The 22,132-nt window shown below is 45.9% G+C and overlaps 1 protein-coding gene across 10 annotated transcripts in view; it reads right to left on the reverse strand.

The window, feature by feature from the left end:
• The window catches only part of pik3cd (phosphatidylinositol-4,5-bisphosphate 3-kinase, catalytic subunit delta), a 53,641-nt gene that overhangs the window by 13,565 nt on the left and 17,944 nt on the right, over nucleotides 1–22,132 (reverse strand). For 3 of the 10 annotated variants that reach the window (XM_088617376.1, XM_088617374.1, XM_088617372.1), the window contains exons 2-12: nucleotides 17,490–17,678; nucleotides 15,534–15,762; nucleotides 14,554–14,786; nucleotides 13,921–14,100; nucleotides 12,452–12,607; nucleotides 10,931–11,020; nucleotides 7,554–7,775; nucleotides 4,035–4,131; nucleotides 3,036–3,166; nucleotides 2,267–2,317; nucleotides 1,345–1,512 (exon numbers count right to left, since the gene is read on the reverse strand). In XM_088617376.1, coding sequence (XP_088473502.1) covers nucleotides 1,345–1,512; nucleotides 2,267–2,317; nucleotides 3,036–3,166; nucleotides 4,035–4,131; nucleotides 7,554–7,775; nucleotides 10,931–11,020; nucleotides 12,452–12,607; nucleotides 13,921–14,100; nucleotides 14,554–14,786; nucleotides 15,534–15,762; nucleotides 17,490–17,630 — 1,698 coding nt within the window. In that variant the 5' untranslated portion in view covers nucleotides 17,631–17,678. Of the gene's footprint in view, nucleotides 1–1,344; nucleotides 1,513–2,266; nucleotides 2,318–3,035; nucleotides 3,167–4,034; nucleotides 4,132–7,553; nucleotides 7,776–10,930; nucleotides 11,021–12,451; nucleotides 12,608–13,920; nucleotides 14,101–14,553; nucleotides 14,787–15,533; nucleotides 15,763–17,489; nucleotides 17,679–20,151; nucleotides 20,452–22,132 lie in introns of those variants that run through there. The other 7 variants (XM_088617381.1, XM_088617378.1, XM_088617380.1 and 4 more) reach the window with 5 other exon arrangements.

A 22,132-nucleotide genomic window follows, 5' to 3' on the forward strand; every position in this document is an offset into this window, starting at 1 on the left:
AAAGTCTTATTCAAATACCTGACTGTTCCCATTAATCAAGATTGACTGCAGCTCCCACTATATTTTTTTAATCAAATGGACAATATTTTGTCATATCCACGAGATCTAGAATCAACTGTTGTGTGTTTTTCACATCCAAGCCTCAGAACTATGAACCCTGCGAGCTAATGAAATTACATTCACCACAAAATCAGGTCAGACTAACTGGTTTGAAAAAAACAGTAACACTTCAAAATTCTGTACTGTAACCAACTGTATCAAAACTGCTATTCCAGCCCCTTGCTATATGGCTATTTCATGGATATGTGGCTCTTAAAGGTCTAGGCATTTTAAAGCAATGGGACAAATAATGTTATATCTTTTTTGTGACTCATTCACCTACTGCAAGAATGTCTATCTGGTATCTTTCAGAGGCCAATAACGTAAATCTCTAGGCAACAATTTCTGATGCTGTTTTTCACAAGAGCAACAACATTACCCTACTTTGCTTCCTGATAAACAACTGTGTGAAGGCAAAAAAAGAGGACATAGTCCAGTTTTGGAAGAACGACACCTTCTTTTAAAAGGAAATGAATGCTGTCTTTTCTAAGAATCTACGGATTTAACAAGTGATGACACAATCTGTACAGCGACCCCTGATAATTTTAACCTCTGAATCTGCACACTGCGGTCAGTTCCAGTAAACAAAACAAAACATACAACGACAGCTTGGCTGAAACCTGTGAAGTTTTCTCAACTGCTAGAAACAGATAAAGAACAAGAAAGGAAATAAAATAAAGAACAAGAATTTTGAAATGTGATTTGCTAAAAAAGAAAGGGTGTCTTAGAGAAGACTGATTTTCTTTTCTTGCTTGATGGCTGACTGCCCTGTTTTGGTTCATGACTATCCCAAAAATGAAAATGCTGCAGTCAGTCCTGCATTCATGCACAGAGCTTGCAGTCCAGAGTCAGCATAGGAAGCTGTGGACAGCACCCACATGCAAATGAAACAACTGGAATGTGACCTCAAACAGCAGCACCCACCTGTCAACCACCTGTCTGAGTGTCAACTACCTGAGAGTTAACTACCTCTCTTACCGCCAACTACCCAAGTGTCAACTGCCTGTCTCAATGTCAACTGCCTGCCTGAATTAGTTCAAGTAGAAGAAGCCGAAACGCTGTGTTTCTTTTCTTCTCTTTTCAGCAGGGAATAACCCTGTTCTTGTTACGTGTCTGAATGTCAACTACCTGTCCGTGTGGCACATGTTCAGTGCAGAGTGTTTTTCTATGCACCTCTTCCTGCATTACCGAGTGCCGCTCTGTCTGTCCAAGAGACAACAGAACCTCCCGCGCAGCCCCACACACCTGCGCCACGTCTTCATGCTTGTTCCACTTGGTGATGAGCAGGAGCTTGGCCAGACTCTCGGGGTACTTTTCTCGCACCTCGTAGCGGAGCTTCCAAAGAATGTCCTTGTCGTCCTCGAAGAACTCTGTGTAGTTCTTGTTCTCCACTATTTCACTCAGCTTCAGGAGCTGTCATTGAAAGCAAAGGAAGCTGAGCGTTTGAAATGTTTTTAAGAAATTATTCTTTGTGTGTAATCATATGGACAGTGCTAGTTACTGTATTTCACACTTTTGTTTTTAACCTGAATATCCACAAATCACATTATTTTACCCGCTTTTCTGGAGCGTACTAGATACCTATCAACCACAGACATGTGCAGGAGAATTGTAATCGTATAGAGGAAAATAATCAGTATATTTTAAATTATCATGTTCGTGTGAATAAGAAAACGTTCTTCCTAGAGCAGTTGTCAAAGATGATAGAGAATGGAAATGTATAACTATCCATCCATCCATCTTCTCATCTTCTGATCCAGAACAGCATCGCAGGGAAGCCAGAGCCCATCCCAGCAAGCAACAGGCACAAGGCAGGGTACACTCTGGGCAGGACGCCAGTCCATCGCAGGGCAGACAGAGGCACAGATACTCTCGCTTACACCAGGATTGCCAATTAACCTACCAGCACGTCTTTGGACTGTGGGAGGAAACTGGGGCATCTGGAGGAAACCCACGCGAACACGGGGAGAACATGCAAACTCCACGCAGACAGCACCCAGGGCTCCAGCTCTGCGAGGCTGCAATGCTCACCACTGTGCCGCAATGCCAACCCTTATAATAACTAGCCAATCTAGAGATTTTTGACTCTTGTACATAGTGCTGGACAAGCTAAACAGGTGCTAGTGAAAGACACGTGTGACTGCTCTCCAGCAGCCAGGCCACCTACCTCCTCCTTGGACGCCACAGTCTTTTTCCCATTTCTTCCGAGTTCGCTGATCTGCAGGGGAAGGGAAGATTATTAACTACAGAACTGAACCCTTAGCATGAGAATGGAAAATCATCATCACCACAACCACAGCAAGGCAGTGTTCCCCTCCAAACAGCACTCCGACTTGCTCAGGCACTGAGACGGGCTGCACACAGAGGTGTCCTTCTGCACCAGAGAGCGACAGAGGCACAGCTGCATGCCGCTGAGAGAGCACAGACTGCAAGCAGCTGCGAGAGAGGCTGGTGCTATAAAGAACAATGAATCTAGTAATAATGGCACTTCAAACCATGCACGTAAACAGCCCCACTCTTTTAACCTGAACAGAGCGGACTTGAGAAAAGATGAAAAAACAAAAAAGCACAAAAGGGATGAGGCACAAGCACCTGAGAATTTGGCATACAGGGCCTAATGCAGTTGGTCATCCTGTAGATAGATAGATACTTTATTGATCCCGTGAGGGAAATTGCAGTGCAACAGCAGCTTAACCCAGTCAACACAGCACAGTGTAACAAAATGATACAATAAGACAACAATATAGTACAGTACATACAATACAATCAGTGCAGTCAGTGAGAAGTGCACTAAGAGTTACTCGCATGTGTGCTTAGAGATACTCTGAGAAAAGTCACAACTGCATTTTCTATGTGTGGCGGAGTGCTCATTTTCTTATGGCAAGGCGAAAGTGTGATGCCGCGGTTTGATAAATGTCTTCCTGGGCTTCACCTACCTTCTCAAATGAGGGGTAGTAAATGGGGTGTGGTCTGACACTGGGGAAGCGGATGATGAGGGCAGCAGTGCTGTCAGTGTTGGGGTTGCTCTCCACCGTACCCATGGGGTTCAGGAGGTCGCCTTTGTCATCTGCAAGCACATGGCCAGATCTCAGCAACACTCTCCTCACACTGAAGCACGCACAACACCTCTGTTTACACCAAAGTGCGCTGTTAAGTGAGTGAACTGTTTTCACTGGCAATGCACTTGGTATGTTAGGCAGTTAGAGCCTTGTTAGCAATTTTCAATTTACATTCGCCTATCACTTAACTAGAATAAGATTGCTGCACTGTTTCAAGACTGTAATCTGTGCCTCTGTATGAGAGCGTCTTCTCTCTAGAGAAGAAGTCCAACTGTCCAATTAATCAATGGAAAGTAAAAAAATATATATCCTGAAAAACTGATACATTGGAGTTAATTAACTTGTTATCGCCTGTTTTGGTTTAGTGTTTACAGTTGACTTCTCTCCATATTAGCAGGGCACAACTCAAATTCAAGTGCTACAGCCAATCTGAAAATTCAGCCACCACTCTGGAGTCGTCAGGACTTGCATTTCTGACAAGTGGCTGCTCTCTGGAATATGTTTCTCAGTTCAGAGCAAAGATTCCTATGCATCTGAGATTTTTTAACACAATAAAAGCATATAAGGTGTCTTAAAGGCATGATAAATCTAAGAAAGGACTTTGGTTGATTGCTTATAATAGGAATAACAGACTCTTTATCTCCTTTGACACAAACTGCCCAAAGCAAACTTAAAACAAATCAGAGAGGCAAACGCCTCCAACAGGGAAGTGCAGGCCCAAATTTCTCCTACTGGTGCAACCTGAGTAGGACCTGACTGTAATGAAGCATAAGAAAGGGAAGCTATCAAAAATGAGTAGCGAGTCTTAAAACTCCATTCTAAAATGCCACTGGGGATGAGTAACTGGCCAGTGAACTCAGTGCCCTTAGCCAGTACCTGGAACAGAAGGCCAGGTGTACAGGGAGACATTGCCAGTCTTCAGCTGGTCCTTGTAGTCGAACACCATGGTGTTCACCCAGGCAAGAGGACAGTCCTGCAGTGGGAAACAGAATTTAACATCAGCTCACTTCCCTGAGATCAGAAACACAGAAGGTTTGTCTTCACCATCAGCACAAACCTTTTAGATTATTTTCTCTATGGTTCAGCTATCTCCAGCACAATCCTCGCCAGAACTGAATAATAAGAATTCACCACATTAGTCTAACAGCACGACAACATCATTGAGTAAGACTCATACTGCTACTACTACTGTACACCCCACTGCAGAAGTTTCCACTGTCAGAAACAAGGGGCTCCTGATACACAGACACCTTACAGCATGTTTCCTACAATGTTTGAACTCTTAAAAGGATGAAAGCATGCTTCCTGTAAAGTATCTGAATCAGAACAGAACAAAACCCTTTGCCAACAAGTAAGAAGCAGTTCTGCGTAATATCACTACTGCTTGAATGAGTTTCTTTATTACTCCTCAACCTCTCAACTCTCCTTTGTGTTCTGCTCCCTAGCCAGAGCAACATGTTTCCTCAGCCTTGGATAAAAATACAAATGTTCCCAGAACACAACGAGGCACAAGCTGTCCAGCCAGAGAGGGGCTGGGACTACCCCTCAAAACCTCTTGCAAAAACATTCTCTCCCCACCAGCCCTGAAGAGGAATTTAAAGACAAATCATAGCACCAGGGGACAGTTTTTTGGGCAAAAATCACAATATGACAGGTTTGGATTTTAATTTAGCTCGTGTCCCATTACAAACAGGACTTCTTCACCAGCAAACTCCTTAAGAATCAGAAGGCATGAGTGTAAACTATGTGGAAATGCATTTAAAACAGGTGTCACTTCTCTACCCGAAGAGTTGTGGAAGTGTGAAGCAAGCTACCCAGACATGATGTTAAAGCCAATACTCTAGTTTCTTTTAACAAATGTCTTAATAACTGTTCTTATGTTCTTACAACTCTATACTTGATAAAACTTTCTTAAACAAATTAAACAAGAAAGATGAAATAACAAAGAATAAACCCCCTTAAATAAGCGTGCTATGGGTAAGATATTATATTTATAGATGTCCGTCAAGCCGAAGTCATGAACCTTCCCCAGCTGTGCTCTAACCAGGACTCAAATGATGCTGAAAAAACAAAACTCCTCTGAAAAAACAACCTTCACATCCTGCAGTGAACTTCTCAATTTTCAGGTCTGTCTCCCCTGGACTTCTCCTCCAGCTCAGAATTCGAGAAGTACAGCAGAATGGAAAGGAGAAGCAGCACTATAACAGCATGTTCTGCTTGCCGAACACATGCACCATCTTCCTCCTCGGTTGCGATCAGACACAAACTACATCTGACTGCTTTCCTCTCCATACTCAGGAGAGGTGAGTATACCACAGACAGCATCATAGTAGCTCAGCAGTTACCTGAGCTCAATTTCTGTCTTTTATATCTAGTGTAAGTTATGTATGTTATGTATCAGGCTCTCAACAGTACTGATAATTAAAAAAAGACAAGATCAGTGTTGTGTTTGAAGACTTCCACCTGTAACAGAGAATATGCAGGTGCCCTAACTTTAAAGTTTGGTCTACTTGAATAATTCACAAGATCTTAAATGCAAAGCAACTATCAGCTGTGTTTGGCATATAATAAATATCAATATAAGTGTCAACAGTTCAATAAATCAAAATATTTGCCATCTATCTTGGGAACTTTTTCATTATTGAATAATATTTGTCATATTTTCAAAGTGAAACATAAGAGAGGGTAATATTAGTGTACCGCCCCAAGCTCTGGGGTATTTACAGTAAATCCAAATGGAACAAACTACAGTATGTTCAAAATTCATCAGCCAGAATACTGACCAGGTCTAGCACAAGTGATTGCATTGCTCCTGGAGTCCCTGCACTGGCTGCATGTCCAGTCTTGTGTCGATTTCAAAATCCTCTTGCTCACCCTTAAGGCTCTACACGGCTTGACACCTCAGTACCTGTCTGAGTCATTGTCGTCCTGCTCCCCACCTTGCAACCTTAGTTTACCTGAATCTGGTAACGTGTCTGTCCCCCAAGCCCATCTATACTCCTGCTGCGCCCCAGAGCTCTGGAATTCCATCCCTAAGGATATCCCTAAGGAGAGTCACCTTCCCTGAGCTCTTTCACATCTAGACTCCAAATGTTCTTCTTTAGAAGGGATTTTATGTATGTAACTGGTTCCCCTCGGCCCCTTGGCGTTCCTCCTGTATTCCAAACCCTTATTGTAACTGCAATTCTGCTGTCTCCTCTCAGTGTATTTTTTCTGGAAAGTGCTTTGAGAAACAATGTAACTCAATGCATGTTCTAAACAATGTTGCTGATCTTGCAACCTTCTTGAACTTAAAATTAGCGGTGATTGGCAGCTTTTTTTTTTAAGACCGAATCTGCTTGACATGATATTCTGACCACAGAGGAAATTGTCTGTACTTTACTACTACTTCCATTAAAAGGGGTTGAAAGACAATGACGGCAGTGCGGATGTCAGTTAGACAAACAGATGCTCTTACTATACATGACCAAACTTCCCAACCACAGTTTCACCTAAACATTCACTCAGAAACCAGTGCCGGAGATTGAAAGTGCCTGTGTGCTTCTGCACGCCTACCTCGCAGGTTTGGTAGCCTGTACCATACAGCAGCATTCACAACAATGATTAAAAAAGAGGAAATTCCTGCATTACGTTTTATTCAGAACAACTAATTAGTTTTGATTATTTACCCACTGGATTTTGAAATACCCCTTATATTGAGATTCGGTTTGCGGCTGCGACTACCTGTGCTGTACAAGTCCTCTAAGAGGCCGTGGCAGAGCCAGTTGTGTTTAGACACACTGCATGTCCCCACGGTGCCCACAGTGCCCAGCAGAAGAGTTGCAGTCTTGCTGGTACCTTGATATTTGAGCAGACAGACTCTGGGCCTACACTGGGATCTCTGCTCCCACCTGACTGGAGCTGGAGATGAGGAGCTGCCGGGAGCTGCTCATCCTCGCCTTGTCGTGCAGCCCTGGGCTCAGAGAGCCATGCCCCCTGCCCCTGATGATGTGATCGCGCTCGAAGGCCCGCGGGGAATAGGAAGATGGAATAGAAACCCAGATAGGAAGGGTTTCAGATGGGAAAAGTATTGGCGATTGCAAATGAAAAACAAAACAGGAATCAAAATTCACAAATCACGATTTTTTCTTGATTCTTGAAATGCTTCAAAGCCACATTTCGTTGTCTCCTACTGAACTTTTCTCATTTTTGAAATATAAACTATTAAATGTTTTAAGTTACAAGGATTTACATGTATTATTGCTGCATTGGCCTTAAATCGTTTTCTTCTGAGTAATAAAAATATTTAAGAGTATATATATATATTCGCGTACACATTTCTTAAACTGTTTTGCAGGTTCGCTTCAGCTCTGCTGTGACCCCAATCGCTTCATGCCACCAGGTCACCTAACTTACAGCTTTCTTGTGCTTCTTCTTGGTGGACCTGGGCTTCTTGGTCTTCTCGATCACGGCGTAGAGCGCGAAGCAGAGCCGGGTCATCCGCGGCAGGTCGCCGACGCCGATGTCGAACTCCAGCTTCTGGTCCCAGAAGGGCTCGGAGCAGACGTTCACCTCGTTGCTGGTCACCGTCTTGCACAGCATCTCGCTGCCGTGGAAGAGGCCAGCCTGGACCACGAGCTGCAGGACAGAGGAGGCGTGAAACCTGGGCTCTTGTGCCCGCAGCGCTCGCACTGCTGAAAGCCAGCAATCGGAAAAGCATGGGAAGCGCTAAAAAATTATTCCTATGCGTAAAAGGTTGAGGGATCACAGAACGAGCTCCCAAGCCAGGCTTTTGAAGCTGATGCCCAGTTTTAAGCCAAGAAAAGGCTCAATGGGATCCACAGATCAACTGGATACCAATTGTCATTGGGGCAAGACAGGTCATATGGCCTCAGGTTTGTAACCGTATTCTTATGTTGTTAAAGGCATCTGCTGTTGATAACCTGCAAAACCGAGCGCACCGACGCACGAGTGTGGACCCTGATACAGAAATGCACTTTTAGGGGCTAATGGCCCAAAGGACATGACACAGCACGCCACTGTTAACAGTTAATGAAATATGCACATGGGATGTGACCCAGATGGTGGCCGTGATAGAGATCTTTTGCAAGACCACCAACAGAATAAGTTGATCAACCACAACACAAATACGATCGCCAGAGCTCACTGTAGTCTCCCAGACAACAAAGGAGGCTGCCACAGTTCTGACACACGGCCATACCTATGACTGCTGTTTTACATTACAGCACACATGCAAGTAGGCAGGACGAGACATAAACTCCGGGATCACACCTGCCAGGCTGGGGAGCAGAAGGCTGATCTGCCTCTGCTGCTCCAGGTTAGCGCTCTGTCTGCTAGCTTTCTCCCACCACCCCTCCCCCACAAAACCAGGCAGCGCTGCTCAATCTGCACGTCGAGATCCCATGGCGGACTTTAAGGAATTCGGCACTGTGGTACAATGTACATCTTATTCACACCAGACGGGCGCATCACAATCTGCTCCAGCCGCAGTCATATGAATCTATAATCTATTTACAACATCTCCGAGCCGCTGAATCAGGCTTATTGTTGGAGAACCTGACCCAAGGCGTCTTCCACTACAACTATCTGCAACTGCAAAGAAATACCCAGATGTTGGTTATGTGTTTTCATTTGAGGCTTTTTTTACCGTTCATGCAAACAAATTTTGCACCACAGAACCGAATCCATTGGCTGCTTCGCACAAATGTCTGATAGCCATGATGTATTACATGACCTGTATCATGTTGTCTGCAGAACACATCCTCACTTGCTGTAGGAATAAAGAGCACATTTTAAAGTTCCCACACCCAGTGGTTGCGGGTAGCATTGTGTCAATTAATATTACCCTTTAAGTGATGGTTGACAAACAAGCACTCTGAAGTCGTAAATGACACCTAACACTCTGAAACCAAATTCAGCAGTGCCATCAGATCCTCAGAAATGCAAGAGCGACCAGATATATAGAGTATATTTGGAGTAGCTTGCCTGGCAGCCTCATGGTAAGGACCTAGTGCTTACCTAGGGACCTAGGGCAACACTGCAGCCAAAAGCTCTAGAAGTATATTTTGTCTCCAGTTCTTGTTCCCTATTCCCTGTTCCTGCAGTAAGAATGTCCAGTGATGAGGGACTTTCCTTCAAGAATCTCCAAGGTGTCTCGGACGATTCCTGAGATGGTCAGATCTTCTGGCCGCGGATAAAATAAGTCCATTCTGCACCTCAACCCCCACACACACACACACACAATTCCTGGGAGCACTTCTAAAACACACACACAGAACGACTTTAAAAAGCTGCTCATCAGGTTCTGAGAAAGGTCACACACCATGTTCCCACACTTAAAAATAAAACTTCCCATTGAGCAGATACATCTGTCTCGCACAGTCTCGACACCTTAAACAAGCAAATATTTGTGTATGTATGTTCTTTGCTGTGATTATGAAACTGTCCCTATCTTAGCTTAAAACATGCTAATGGTTATAAAATGTTAGAGATCACCTGTATTACCAACTTCTCACAACTTGAAAACACAAGAATATTTTTTCTAGCTTAACAGAAATAGATTTAAACCCCCCCAAAAATACCCAGTATAAATCCTAACGCGTTATAGATTCTGCATCAGGAACACTTTAATTTTTAAGCATATAAACCTCCTAACTTCATAAGATACTAAGGCATGCTTTAAAAAAAACAGCTCAAAACCAACCGTATCCAACATCCATTGGTATCATTCATCTTTCTCGTCTTCCTCCCAGTAAAACAAAAGCATTTTTGTGCACGGAGCTAACATTTATACAGACGCATGAACTTGGCGGTCGAAACTTATAAAACACGCTTAAAAAAAATCCAGATGCGTCTCGTATCTAAAAGTGCCTGAAGCGTTTTGATCAGCATGAAAAACATCTCGCAAGAAGCTATGCTCAAAAGAGGTAAGAAGTAAACAACTCTAAACTACAGAAATGACTGTCGTGAACACGCAGAGGAATGGCGGTAGAGGTCTGGCGAGATCTGATGACTAACAGTAGCCGTACAGTTCTGAAACCAGGTCACAGCACCGCTAATGAAGATCTAGAGCTCAGTGTCACCCTGCAAGGATACACCAGCTTTGGAATTTCTAATGGGAAAGGTGCTAATCTATGGACAGAGATAAAAAAAATGAGCTGGCAGGAATTTATGCAACGTTGAGGTGTTTAGTAAAGCATTTCATTCCTCTGCCCCCGAAACCATTCCTTTTTATTGCAAAAAAAAAAAACGAAGACAGTGTTGGCCTGAACTGAAGAAAGGGTTTTCGCAGGTTTTTTGGTAGGTCGATGAGCTGTAAAAAAGGGAGGGCCTCGCGCCGTTTCCAGGCAGGCCCACTCTCACTTCTCCTCGGCCTGGCCTTGCATCCTCTTGTCATTCATCTTTGAAAGACGTTTCAAGACTCCCCCTCCTCCTCCCCCTCCGTTCACTTCAACTCGCTCTCTCTCTCTCTCCAGCCACAGAGAGGGGTTAGGGTGATACTAAGAATGAGTGACAAAAAAAATCAGCTCTTTTTTTTTCTAAGAATTAGGGCTAAGCGCAAGGAGTACGGGCCAGATAGTTCCTCCCCACTTCCTGTTTTTAAAAGTGTCACGAAAACTGCTTCTGATGAATTATGGGAAATATGCGGTTAGGTCACATGACCACATGACTTGCAAATCGGCTTTTTTATGGGTCTTCCTCTCTAGAAACATCGGTAAACAACCTGATGCAGCACTTCATCGCAGAGCAAGAGCAGCAACAGCAGCACCCACCTTCATCCCCTCGTCGGCATTTACTCTGCTGCCCTGCACGAGGTGAATGTAGAACGGCTCTTCTATTGACCACAGGCTGCAAATGGTCTGCTGAGAGGAGGAGAAAAATACACAGAAATATGAGTTTTCTGCAAATGATGTTACTAATTTGACATAAGTAGGATTGTGACGGCCTGGAGGAGCCGGGGGGTCTCCTTCGTTTGTAACCTTTCTCATGTCCTTATTTCAATGAGACAAACCTGAGCCTCCAGTTTGATGGACGTGTATCTGTATGTCTGCACTGAAGGAAATTTAAACGGTACTGATCTCCAGATTACACTGGATTCTAACTCTGTTCTCAGAGGTACGGAGAAAAATACAAAGGCCACTTCAGGCCTGAACAAGATAACAAGCAGGTTTGAAAAAGTCATTAAAAAACACGCTAATAAAACACAAAATTCATAAGTCCATTTAGGAAAACAAATTACTTGCATTCAGGCACACCGGTTTCATTTAGACAGGGCAGCACTCCAACAGCGGTTTAGCATTTTTTTTTTCAAATTTGAGATTGAATTGTTATTAACATTACGCGAAACCGTCCTTGCATAAAATGCTGCTCATAAAATGTAATGATAGAACTGTGACTCAAGCCTTCCTTTTTTAACTCCAGCATGCTGCAAGCTCCGAGCAGAGCTGTTGAGAAACTGGGCAGCATCTGATGCGATCTGGTATTCTGCAACGGGCAGAGTGTGAAACCCATTGTGGAGAGATAGCTGGCACTGTTCATGCTCAAAATAAAAACCAAAAGTTAAGCCTCCCTTCTTCTAGTACCCAGGACAAGAAAAGAGCTAGCTGTCCGCCTCAGATCTGTTAAACCGCAACCCACAGAAGTACAGCCACTGAACGCTTCAGAAATGTGTAAATTTAAGTGTTAAAAAGGCTGTTTAAAAAGTGCTAAAAAGCAAGTTTGGAATATTTTTAAAATCCACTGCATCTCCTTTGGTTCCTCTGGTTGTTTGCCTAGTTAATTTCTTACTGTAATTAAGGCTGACATCATTAGACATCGCTCTGGGACAATCCCAGGTTTCAAAAGTTACAAACGTCTTGCTTTTGAATCGCTATGGCGGTTTTATCCCGTCCTCTGACAGTGGACAGGCGCTGCACCACCCGGCCAAACGCCGTGCTCTCGACAGGGCGACAAATCGGGCACCGCGTGTCAAAACCCCGTCCGGCATCGGGCAGAAAACCCAGAGATACCGCAGCGGAGCGAGACAAATAGAATGAAAAACGCCCGGGTCGCAGACGAAGAGATGCGGAGATAATTACCGTACTCAGGTGAACCTCAACCCCTCTGCCAACACACCCACACTGACTTGGCGCTTCAGAAATTCGGGCGCGTGAGCTATGGGTCCCACCCCCTCGTCTTTGGGTAAAAGTGTTTGCGGAGTGACGAGAAACCGGGCCCGGCATGTGTCCTGTCCAGTCGAAGGACGAGGAGCGGTGGGCTGCGCGAACGATGCCGGGCGGCCGGTCGCGTCTCACCTTCTTCAGAGGCAGCGGGGGAGGCTTGGAAGAGGAGCGACCCTTGGACAGGTGCTTGATGAAGCCGCCCTGCTCGTCCTGCAGCTTGCTGATCGTGGAGTGATGCACCATGGTCAGCTGGGGTGTCAGCCCGCCGTGCAGACAGGAACAGATGTACTGGAGGAAGGAGAGGAGAAAAAGGGAAAATTCAAGCTCATCAGTGTTAACTTTGCAAAACATACTCAAAAGCTGCACTGACAAACATTACGTGGGCTGTGAAGGTTAAGACTGTGCGGTGTCCTGCTATCTCTGGCGCGGATATCGACGTAGAGGCTCTCCAAAAGAAAAGGCTGAGAGGAGCATGAGACTCCATGAAAGCTTACAGGAGCTGCTATTACATAAGAGTACCTGTTTTGATCGAAGGAATCCCTGTGATGCAAACTAACATTTAAAGCCTGACGTGAAACAGGGAATAATGCCTCATCTTTGTGTGTGCCAAGGGCCTTATTTTTTTAATTATAAAGCACAGGTGCACTGGTACGTTAACCTGCAGAGAAAAACAGGACGCCATCCTTAAGAGTTCCTGAAAAACAACCGGCGCTTACGATCGCTGTTGCTGCTGAAAACGAAAAACACATGAATCACGGTAGTGAGAGGTGCTTAGTTTCAGTATCATCTTGAACTTTCCAAGCCACACATCTCGCAGAGCAGCCCGAGCTGGTGTGTGAAAAAAAAAAAAGAACAACAGCCGGGCCTCAGCTCAACTGCTGAGGTGCAAACTCTGAGAAATCAGTGTGTCAACACCATCACCGGGCACTTCAATAATATACAGAATAATCTGAAAAAAGAATCTGGTAATAACGCAAGTATAAAAAACAGCACTCAGTGTTAAGGGTTAAGTAGCAGTTTCATATCGGCCCTGCAGGATGAATCAAGGGAGAAGAGCTATGTAAACAGCACACAGCAGGTAAGGGTCTGACACTTGGGCTGGTGTCTGCTCAGCCAGTGAATCTGTTCATTCCGAACACCAGTGGGCCCTGCTGTCCGAACATCGCAGGTTCGAGCCAGGCTGTCCTCTCCCTGCTGCGCAACCAGCCCCTTGGCAGGAGGAGCCCCGTCTCTCCTCCGGTCACCTGGAACGCGCGACACAGGGAACGTCCGGCACACAGACACAGAGGAAGCCACGCTCTGCCCAGACCCGCCCCGGGCTCCAGACAGAGAGGGTTCAAAAAGAAAAAAATAACTGCTGACACCGAGTGGAAAAAAAAATCCCGGGTGTCTCAAAGGATTAAACATTAAACACGCACAGCTCCTCCTTCTTTCACATTCGCTCACAGCTCGAAACGCAACTGAGCACATTCAGACCATCATGACGGCAAGGCGCAACACAACCAGCTCTCGAACAGCTCAGGGCTGGCGGAAGATACTCTCGTTTTGTTTCAGGACAAAGCTGCTAGGACAAGGCAATTCTGGAGCGCCGGGGGACTCACTTTGAACTGGCTCAGGGGGTAAAGTCCGTAGATGTATTCACACCTGCCCTTCACCTGCAGGGTGTAATCCTCCGGCTTCTCCTGCTTGGGCTGCCGGAAGACAGTCGCTTTCTTTTTCAGGACGCATTGCATTAGGGTCAACGGGACGTCCTGGGGCTGGACCTGGAAAGCGAAGCTCTCCTGCAGAAGGGAATCGAGATAGGGAGGAGCGGGAGGGACAGATGCTACAATATCCAAGCTGAGGAAAAGCCAGTTTTCAATGAATAATGAGTCGGCCCATTTTTATCCTGATTAACCAGTACAGTGAGGTGAAGGAGGGCAAGTTAAATATTTGCATCTTGTTGCTGCGCAAACATTGCGATAGTCATATCTTTTACAGAGTTACTCGGCATGCTTCATCACTGGCTGCTTCATTAGAACAAGGACAGGCTGTGTGAGGGGTTAGGCCTCGGGGGTCTCAAACTCTGCACCTGCAAGATCACGGGATCTACTGCTTATTGGGATCTACTGGCTTTTTGACGGTCTCTTGCTATGAACACTTCCTGGCAGCTGAAGGTGCGTTCACAGGGACGAACACCCATAAACCCATTTATGGGTGACACGAGGGGCTCCGGAAGGCCCTGCCGAGCTCACCTCGCTGGACTCGAACTTGACGCTGACGATGAACTTGCGGCTGATGCGAGACATCAGCAGCCCCGTCTCCAGCACCTTGGGGCAGGGCTCCAGCTCGCAGGGGAAGTTGTACTCCATCCACTTCTCCCAGGGCAGCTGCTGCCGATCCATGGCCCTCTCCTCGCAGAACGGCCGCATCTTGGAGCGGAACTCGTTGACTTCGTGGTTCTTCAGGGAGTCGAACTCGTGGAGACCTGCGGAGGGGGACGAGCGTTATCTTGGGAGGGGGGGGGGGTCCCCTCAGATCCTGTCCGAACACCGGAAAAAATTCGACAGACACATTTACCCAGCTCTTCGGCCCTCACTGGCCCTGAGCTCTCATCACCCCGTTGACCTGGCTAGTCCGGGGTAACTGGAAAGATTTCACTCTTCTCTCCAGGTCATGCTGGGGTGAATAACTCTTTGGCCATTTAGCCACGTAACAAGCAACATTAATCAGCCTTATTAATTCAGTTGAGAACCTTGCTTCAGGAATGTGGGCAGAGTGCAATTAACGGGAAGTACTTCAGGCCTTCGAAGAAGTAGAACTTCTCTAGAAGAGATAGAGTTGTGGGTGTCTGGAACAAACCACCCACCCAGCCAAAAATCAACTGGCTTCTTTCAAGAAACAGCTGCACAATATCATCAGATTAACTGGCCACTGGCATTGACCAATATGGGTCAAAAGTGCCAAAGCTCGTGTCCTCAGCTGTAGGTATATGGATGAATGGATGGATTGCAGAAGACCAAAATGGAAAACATATCCAACTGAGCAAATAATTATGTCAATTCAGGAACTGGAATAGAAAAACAAAAGCACAACGATTTGTCTGCTAAACCCTGTGAGCAACATGACAACAGGAGAGGTGTCAAGATGAAGACGTCACTCCGAGGGAAACAGAAGGACCTGGTGTCACAGCAGGCTGAGACAGGCTGCGGCGGGCTCCCAGGTGGCCACAGACCTTTGCCGATCAGGAGGCTGATCTGCGTGTTGACCAGCTTCTCCACGCGGTCGCCCTCGCGGGCCACCAGCCGCAGGACGGGCAGGAAGGGCCGCACGTCGCACAGCCGCCGCTGCTCGTCCTCCAGGTCCTCCCTCTCGGCTGTGTGGTTGATGCAGGTGAAGACATAGGCGTCAGGGTCGTTGAGCGTGGTGAAAAGGGGCTCGGTCCTGGCTCTCTTCCAGACACTCTGCACCGCACAGGAGGAGCAGGGGAGAGCGAGGGGGGGGAGGAGGAGGAGGATGGAGAGTGAGGGGGTGAGGCAGAGGAGGATGGAGAACGAGGGAGTGAGGAGGAGGATGGAGAACAAGTGAGTGAGGAGGAGGAGGATGGAGAGTGAGGGGGTGAGGCAGAGGAGGATGGAGAACGAGGGAGTGAGGAGGAGGAGGATGGAGAGTGAGGGAGTGAGGCGGAGGAGGATGGAGAGTGAGGGAGTGAGGAGGAGGATGGAGAGTGAGGGAATGAGGCGGAGGAGGATGGAGAAAGAGGAAGAGCAAAGGTGGAGGCCGAGGAGGATGGAGCGAGAGAGTGAGGCAGAGGAGGATGGAGAACAAGGAAGAGCAAGGGGGGGAGGGAGAGGAGGATGGAGAGTGAGGGGGTGAGGAGGAGGAGGATGGAGAGTGAGGGGGTGAGGCGGAGGAGGATGGAGAGTGAGGGGGTGAGGCAGAGGAGGATTGAGAGAGACAGAGAGAAATACACATCAGGGAAAATATTTTTTACTGGGTCCTGCACATCAACATTCAGACAAGATTTGGGCTCCTATGCAGGTTAGCTTTGTGCTTTAGTGTTCTGTTCTTAAGGCTCCAAGTATTCCCTGTTCCCTCATCCGTCACAGATTAAGTAGAGTACAGTTACAGCGTCTTGGCTCAAATAAAGAGGGCAATGCCAGAACACTCCTTCATGGACATTCACCCAGCTCCATCCTGTGCTAACAAACCTCTGTGGTGCATAAAAATAGCTAGTGACCTGGTGGCCAATAGTGTCACTCCACTGTTTAAATGGTGAACTTTGTCAAACTATGAAACTGGGGTCTGCCATCTAACACACCGACACACGTGTGCTGCCTGCCTAATTTATCTTATTGGGAAAAGAAGCGCATGACTGTAACTCCTGCCTGATTTCAGGATAACTGGATGAATGGCAAGAGCAGAGAAGTGGTTATCAAGAAAAGAATCTGGCCTGCAGCAAGACCAGGATTCAAAGCTGCTTCTCATTTGAGGAGTGAAATTGCTTTGTCAGTCCAGACAGCCGGAGTGTGAGTAGGTATTGCACAAGGCAAGAAAACATGAAAAGACCATGGAGACAGCGAGAGACATGCTTTGCAAAGAAAGCTATGAAATATAGCTGTACAAGTTTCTTAATTGAAGTTCTCAATTACAGAAAGTCAGTATTCAATAGTGGCTAAACAGTAAAAAAAAACATTGCACAGTAATGCCAAGAAACTATTGCTTTGAGTGTTTCATTGGGATTTAAAAGGAAAAATTGTGTTAAATTTTGACATGTTATAAAGAACATTCTAAGTGTAATTCCCCTAACTGGGACTCTAATTTGTTTCCCAAAACAATTTTTACAAAAAAAGAGTTATAAACCTTTTGACATTGTGGTTTTCTTGAGAAATATCCCCATGTGACAGTAGTGGGGCAACAGTTTTGACATACAGCAAAACTGTTCTATCCGACATCGACAAAATCTCAATTATCAAACCTTGAAACACCAGCAGAGCTCCTGTCCAGAGGCTCACAGACACAACTGTCCCCTCCCCTGTCCAGCTGTCCAGCTCTTATGACCACAACAGTGCACAACAAACAAGGCTGAAGGGTCAGCATGCCCACCCCAACTGCCTCTGGACACACCACACACTTCCAGGTGAAGGCCCAGATCATATCGCCCGCACGTCACTGGAACACAGTTCTATACCTTCTTGATGTTGGCGATCGTGGCGCTGCGCGGCACGGAGAAGTTCAGGTATACCCCTGTCGGCAGAAGGAAGTCGACTCGAATCTCGGGGCTCTCCGCCTCTTCCCAGAAATCCTGCATGCAGGACACACCCGGGGGCATCGTGGACACTGCTCAGCTGCTGCCAGCCCTGCTGCAGGGGAGGAACACCTGCAATCACAATCCAGCTGACCATCAGCTACAAGACATCAGGGCCAGGGGCCAGGGGCCAGGGGCCAGGGGCCAGGGGAATGGACATGGGCTTGATGCAGGGGAAATGAGATCATGAGGAATGGGCATAGACATGGTCAGGGGCAGGGGCAGGGGGCAGAGGCAAGGGCAGGGGGAATGGGCACGCTGCTTGGGGCAGGTGGCATGTGGCATAGGGAATGGGCATAGACAGGGGCAGACACATGAGGCAGGGGGCAGGTGCAGGGGCAGGAGCTTGGGCTCTGGCCGTTTCCAGAGAAACCAAGACACGCCCTGCAGGCTGGCATCACCCCTTCCCCCACCAGTCTGAGACTGGCACAAGCGCAGTGCTCTGACTAAACCCCAGCGCATTACCTCTGAATCTTTTCTTGGAGGTGCAACCACACCTAAGCAATCAGGAAGTGCAGCCAACAGACATTCTAATGTTTTTGCCTTTTTTACACTCAGCACTTCAAATATTCTACTTCCATCTTAGAGGGTGCAGTATCGTTATAACACCCAATCAGAGAATGCAAATGCGGCCCTGCTATTCGCACATAACCACACGTTGCTCAGTACATCGCTTACAAAGCAGGGCCTGCCTGTACTTTGAGGGACTGGTGGCACAACTTATCGCCACTAGTTGAAAAAAGGGGATTCCCTACGTACATGATATGGTTGGAACAAAATTTTGTAACTGATTGCTAAGGTTTGTTCATAGCTTTCTAAAAGTTGAATGTGGTCTATCATGGTACAATCAAAATGAAGTATGTTAAAGCCGGGTTGAAGCAAAGCAAGGAATACGCACAGTGCAAACACGATGTACTCATGTGCAGATTTACTATGGTAAACTGTCAAAAGGGATCACAAAGGTGTGCAGGTAATGCGTGTGTGTGACTGAATTCAGGGTTAGAAAATTTAGGAAAAGATTTTTTTAAAGGACAGCTTTTGAAGTTAGGCCACTCCTCCACTTTCTCAAATGTCTTCATTGAGAGTTTGCTTACTAATGGGTAACTGTACCACTTAGTGTTTGACCAAAAAAAAAACACCTCTCTCTGAGCTGGGACAGTTGTTGCTCTTGTAAGTGAACTGTGGTTTAATGAATGAATGCACATGTCCGCAACAACCCAGCCAACACCAGCAGCTGGGACAGAATCTGCTCCCTCTTCTCTGAATGGGTCAGGCTCATATAAAACATGAAATAAAACATTTCCGTGAACAAAAATAATAGTATAGTATATTATAGTACAGTGCTTTTTAATTCTCTTTGCATGTACATTTCTAATTATGGTATGTTATTTTTTATGCCTCGAAATTCTCTGCCAGTAAAACAAGCAGGTAGGCAGCAGTGCGCTACAGCGATTGGGACTGAGGGCTAAAGGTTGCCAGTTCATATCCTGTTCATAGCTGTCATTCTCTTGACCCAGGTCCGTCATTCAAATTGCTCTGTTGCAAAGTAAAATGTCTCCAGGTTGTCACTCTATAGTTTATAATTAACCCGGTGAAATAAATAACATTAATACACCTACCTATTCCACAGCAGTCTGAAGCCAATTTAATACATCTATATAATGACACTACATTAATTTTTAGGCATTTCGTTAGCTACACAATTCAACTTGCACACTCATTTGTGCATAAATTAACAATAATGTGTTTTATTTTCTATTATCAAGCTTTTACATCTTTACATTTAAAACCCAGAACAGGAGCCACTTCTTTACCCAAAGGGTTGTGGGAGTCTGGAACAGGCTACCCAGCCACGCTGTAGCTGATACCCTGGCTGAGACCTTTGATCAATTAACTACTAACTACCTAATGGGCTAGGTGGGTAAATAGCCTCCTCTCGTTTGTAAACTTTTCTTCTGTTCTTATAACATCACAGCAGGGTCACAGTGCAGGAAAATGGCAAAGAGCAGACTTCAAAACGCTTATATTCAAGCACTTTTACTTCATCTTCATTTTAGAATAAATATCACGAGATTGTATAGAATATGATTGCTCATCTTTATTTATCTTTGGAGGTTTAGAGGAGCACAGAAACTTGGGGACTGCTTTACGTGCTGGGAAATTCGTGCTGTTAGAGGAACTGTGTCACCTGTTCCTCAGCCCTCCACCACACTGCGTTCATCACTACTACTCCTGTCACAGCCTTCACCCCACTGAAACAGCTCAAGCTTTGTTCTTTCAAAAGTGGGTTTCACACACTTGCACAAAACCTTAACACCCGAGTTGAGTAAAAAAAAAAATCAATATTTTTCCATTTCAGGAAATGCTTAGTCTCCACTGATTTAAAATGCAAATTTTCAGGCCAGGGCTCCAGTAACTAAAGCCCTCTTTTCTCCATCCAGATTCTCTTCACTTGAGACAGTGAAGGTTGTCACAAACTTGACTTCTCTTGCTAATGCAATGGCTTAGTCAAAATACTGACTGACGTCAAACTTGGAAAGCTCACCCACAGTCTCAGCAGTCCTTTCTCTCCGGCATTATCCTGGCCTGCGTTGGTCCTGGAAATCGAACACTGGCAGACCGCTCCAGCCACGCAGTGACAGAACCAGCAGGCAGGCGCTGAACAGCCCCGGAGCGCCACTGAATCCGATCTCCCCTGCCTGACGGCTGATCGCTAGCCGTGCCCTGACGAAAATGAGTCACCGCAGTGTTTCACTGCAGCACCACAGGAAGAGACAAGCTGCCAACTGACCTTTGTCTAATCAAGATTACAAATAAAACCAACCAATTAAATATAAACTGAAATTAGCGGTCAGTTAGTAGAAACACTAACTGCAGCACATCTCAATTACCAGGATACCCTTTCTGAGAAAAAAAGAAAATTCCAAGTTTGAGAATATTTCCAGTTTAGTGCAAACAATACCACAGGTGGAGATCAACCCTTAAACAGCAGTTATATAATTATTTACCGTATATGTACTGTACATATCTGCAGGTTTTCTAGATCATGCTGCAACTGCACTACATGAAAACCTTCTCATTATACCCTCCACTGCTAAAGTTACTCATCTTTTTACTTATTGACTGTCAAGATGAATCATTATCGCCAATGAGCATTCGAGAGATTGCACTCCTAGGTGGGCTTCTCCACGGTGAAAGCTGATTCCTGTAAATGCTACAGCTGACTGTATCAACTATAAAGGGGGGCGACACATGCTGGTGAGGAGCATAGACGCTCACAAACCAGCAAGCTGGGAAAAGGCACAGCAGAGTACGCCGCACTCCTCCGCGATTATTCAGCCCTTTAAAAAAAAAGTGAAGTTCCACACACATGGGAACGGGCCCATTCTGACAGCTCAAACAGTCCCAGTCCAAACCAATCGAGCGGCTCTGCAGGAAGAAAGGCAGCAGACTGCTGTAGCAGAACTATAGGAGTCTGAGACTTTGAAAGGTCAGGATTGTCCGTGGACCCAAGAGATAACAAATCTAAAAAACCAAAGAGGTTCTTGGCAATCACGACTCACATCCACAAATTGAATTATTTAAACTTAACAACAAACACAGACAATATTGCTAGATGAGAGTTTTTTCTTACAATTAACAAAGCAATATGGAACCTCATCAGATCATCCCAAACAACACATTTTCAGTACAAACCTTTCCAGGGTTACCCAAAAACACATGTCAAGGATCAAGAAGATGTTCCATCATAAGCCATGATATGAGCCAAGTAAGGGTCCATCACAACTGCTAGACACCTGTCAGTTACCGATAACCAGCGAGCTAGGCAGCCAATATCACACCCAGGGCTTGTAAAAACTGAACTGCAGGTGCAGTGGGACCTGAGAGTCCAGAGTGAAGGCACTAGCCAGTACAGAGTCAGTGTTCACACTCAGAGGCAGATCTGTGCTTTGGGTTAGGCCTGGGCTGACCTTGCTGCATCCTGACAAGGCGCTAAGTGGCCTTTTCTTTGGCACAGGGGGTCTGCATCTCATTCCATATTTTGAGGCTGCCAGGGGCATCCAAGCACAAGATCGCATAGCTTTTAAAGGTTAGCTTTGATTGCTCAAAACGCTGAACGCCAGTGAGCCCTTCCCAACAATGGTATTATTCAGCCAAAACAGTAAACAACTGCTGAAACTCTCGCAACAGGATCTGGACTGTACGGCAGTCTGTTAAAAAGTTGTTTTTCAAAAAGGAATAACTATCGAGGCAGGCCTGGCGTGACCCATTCTTGGGCTGGTTCACGAACGCTGATGTGTTTTCTGATCGAGCAGAGAGCAAAAGACAGAAGACATCCAAACTGCTCTGTCAAAGCAGTGCAGCAGAGGAGCTGGAGTTCCAGCGACGGAGGATTTAAGGTGTCAGCCAGGGCCACAGCCATGGAAAAAATGTGCAATGTTCCAGTTAGCCAGTTGAAAATGTTCTCGTTAATCAGTTAACTCAATGGTCAAAAAGCAGCTCAGTGGAACTGGTGAAAGTGAAAC

This window comes from Lepisosteus platostomus, chromosome 23, assembly GCF_059453375.1.
Source record: "Lepisosteus platostomus isolate fLepPlt1 chromosome 23, fLepPlt1.hap1, whole genome shotgun sequence".
NCBI classification, from domain to species: Eukaryota; Metazoa; Chordata; class Actinopteri; order Semionotiformes; family Lepisosteidae; genus Lepisosteus; species Lepisosteus platostomus.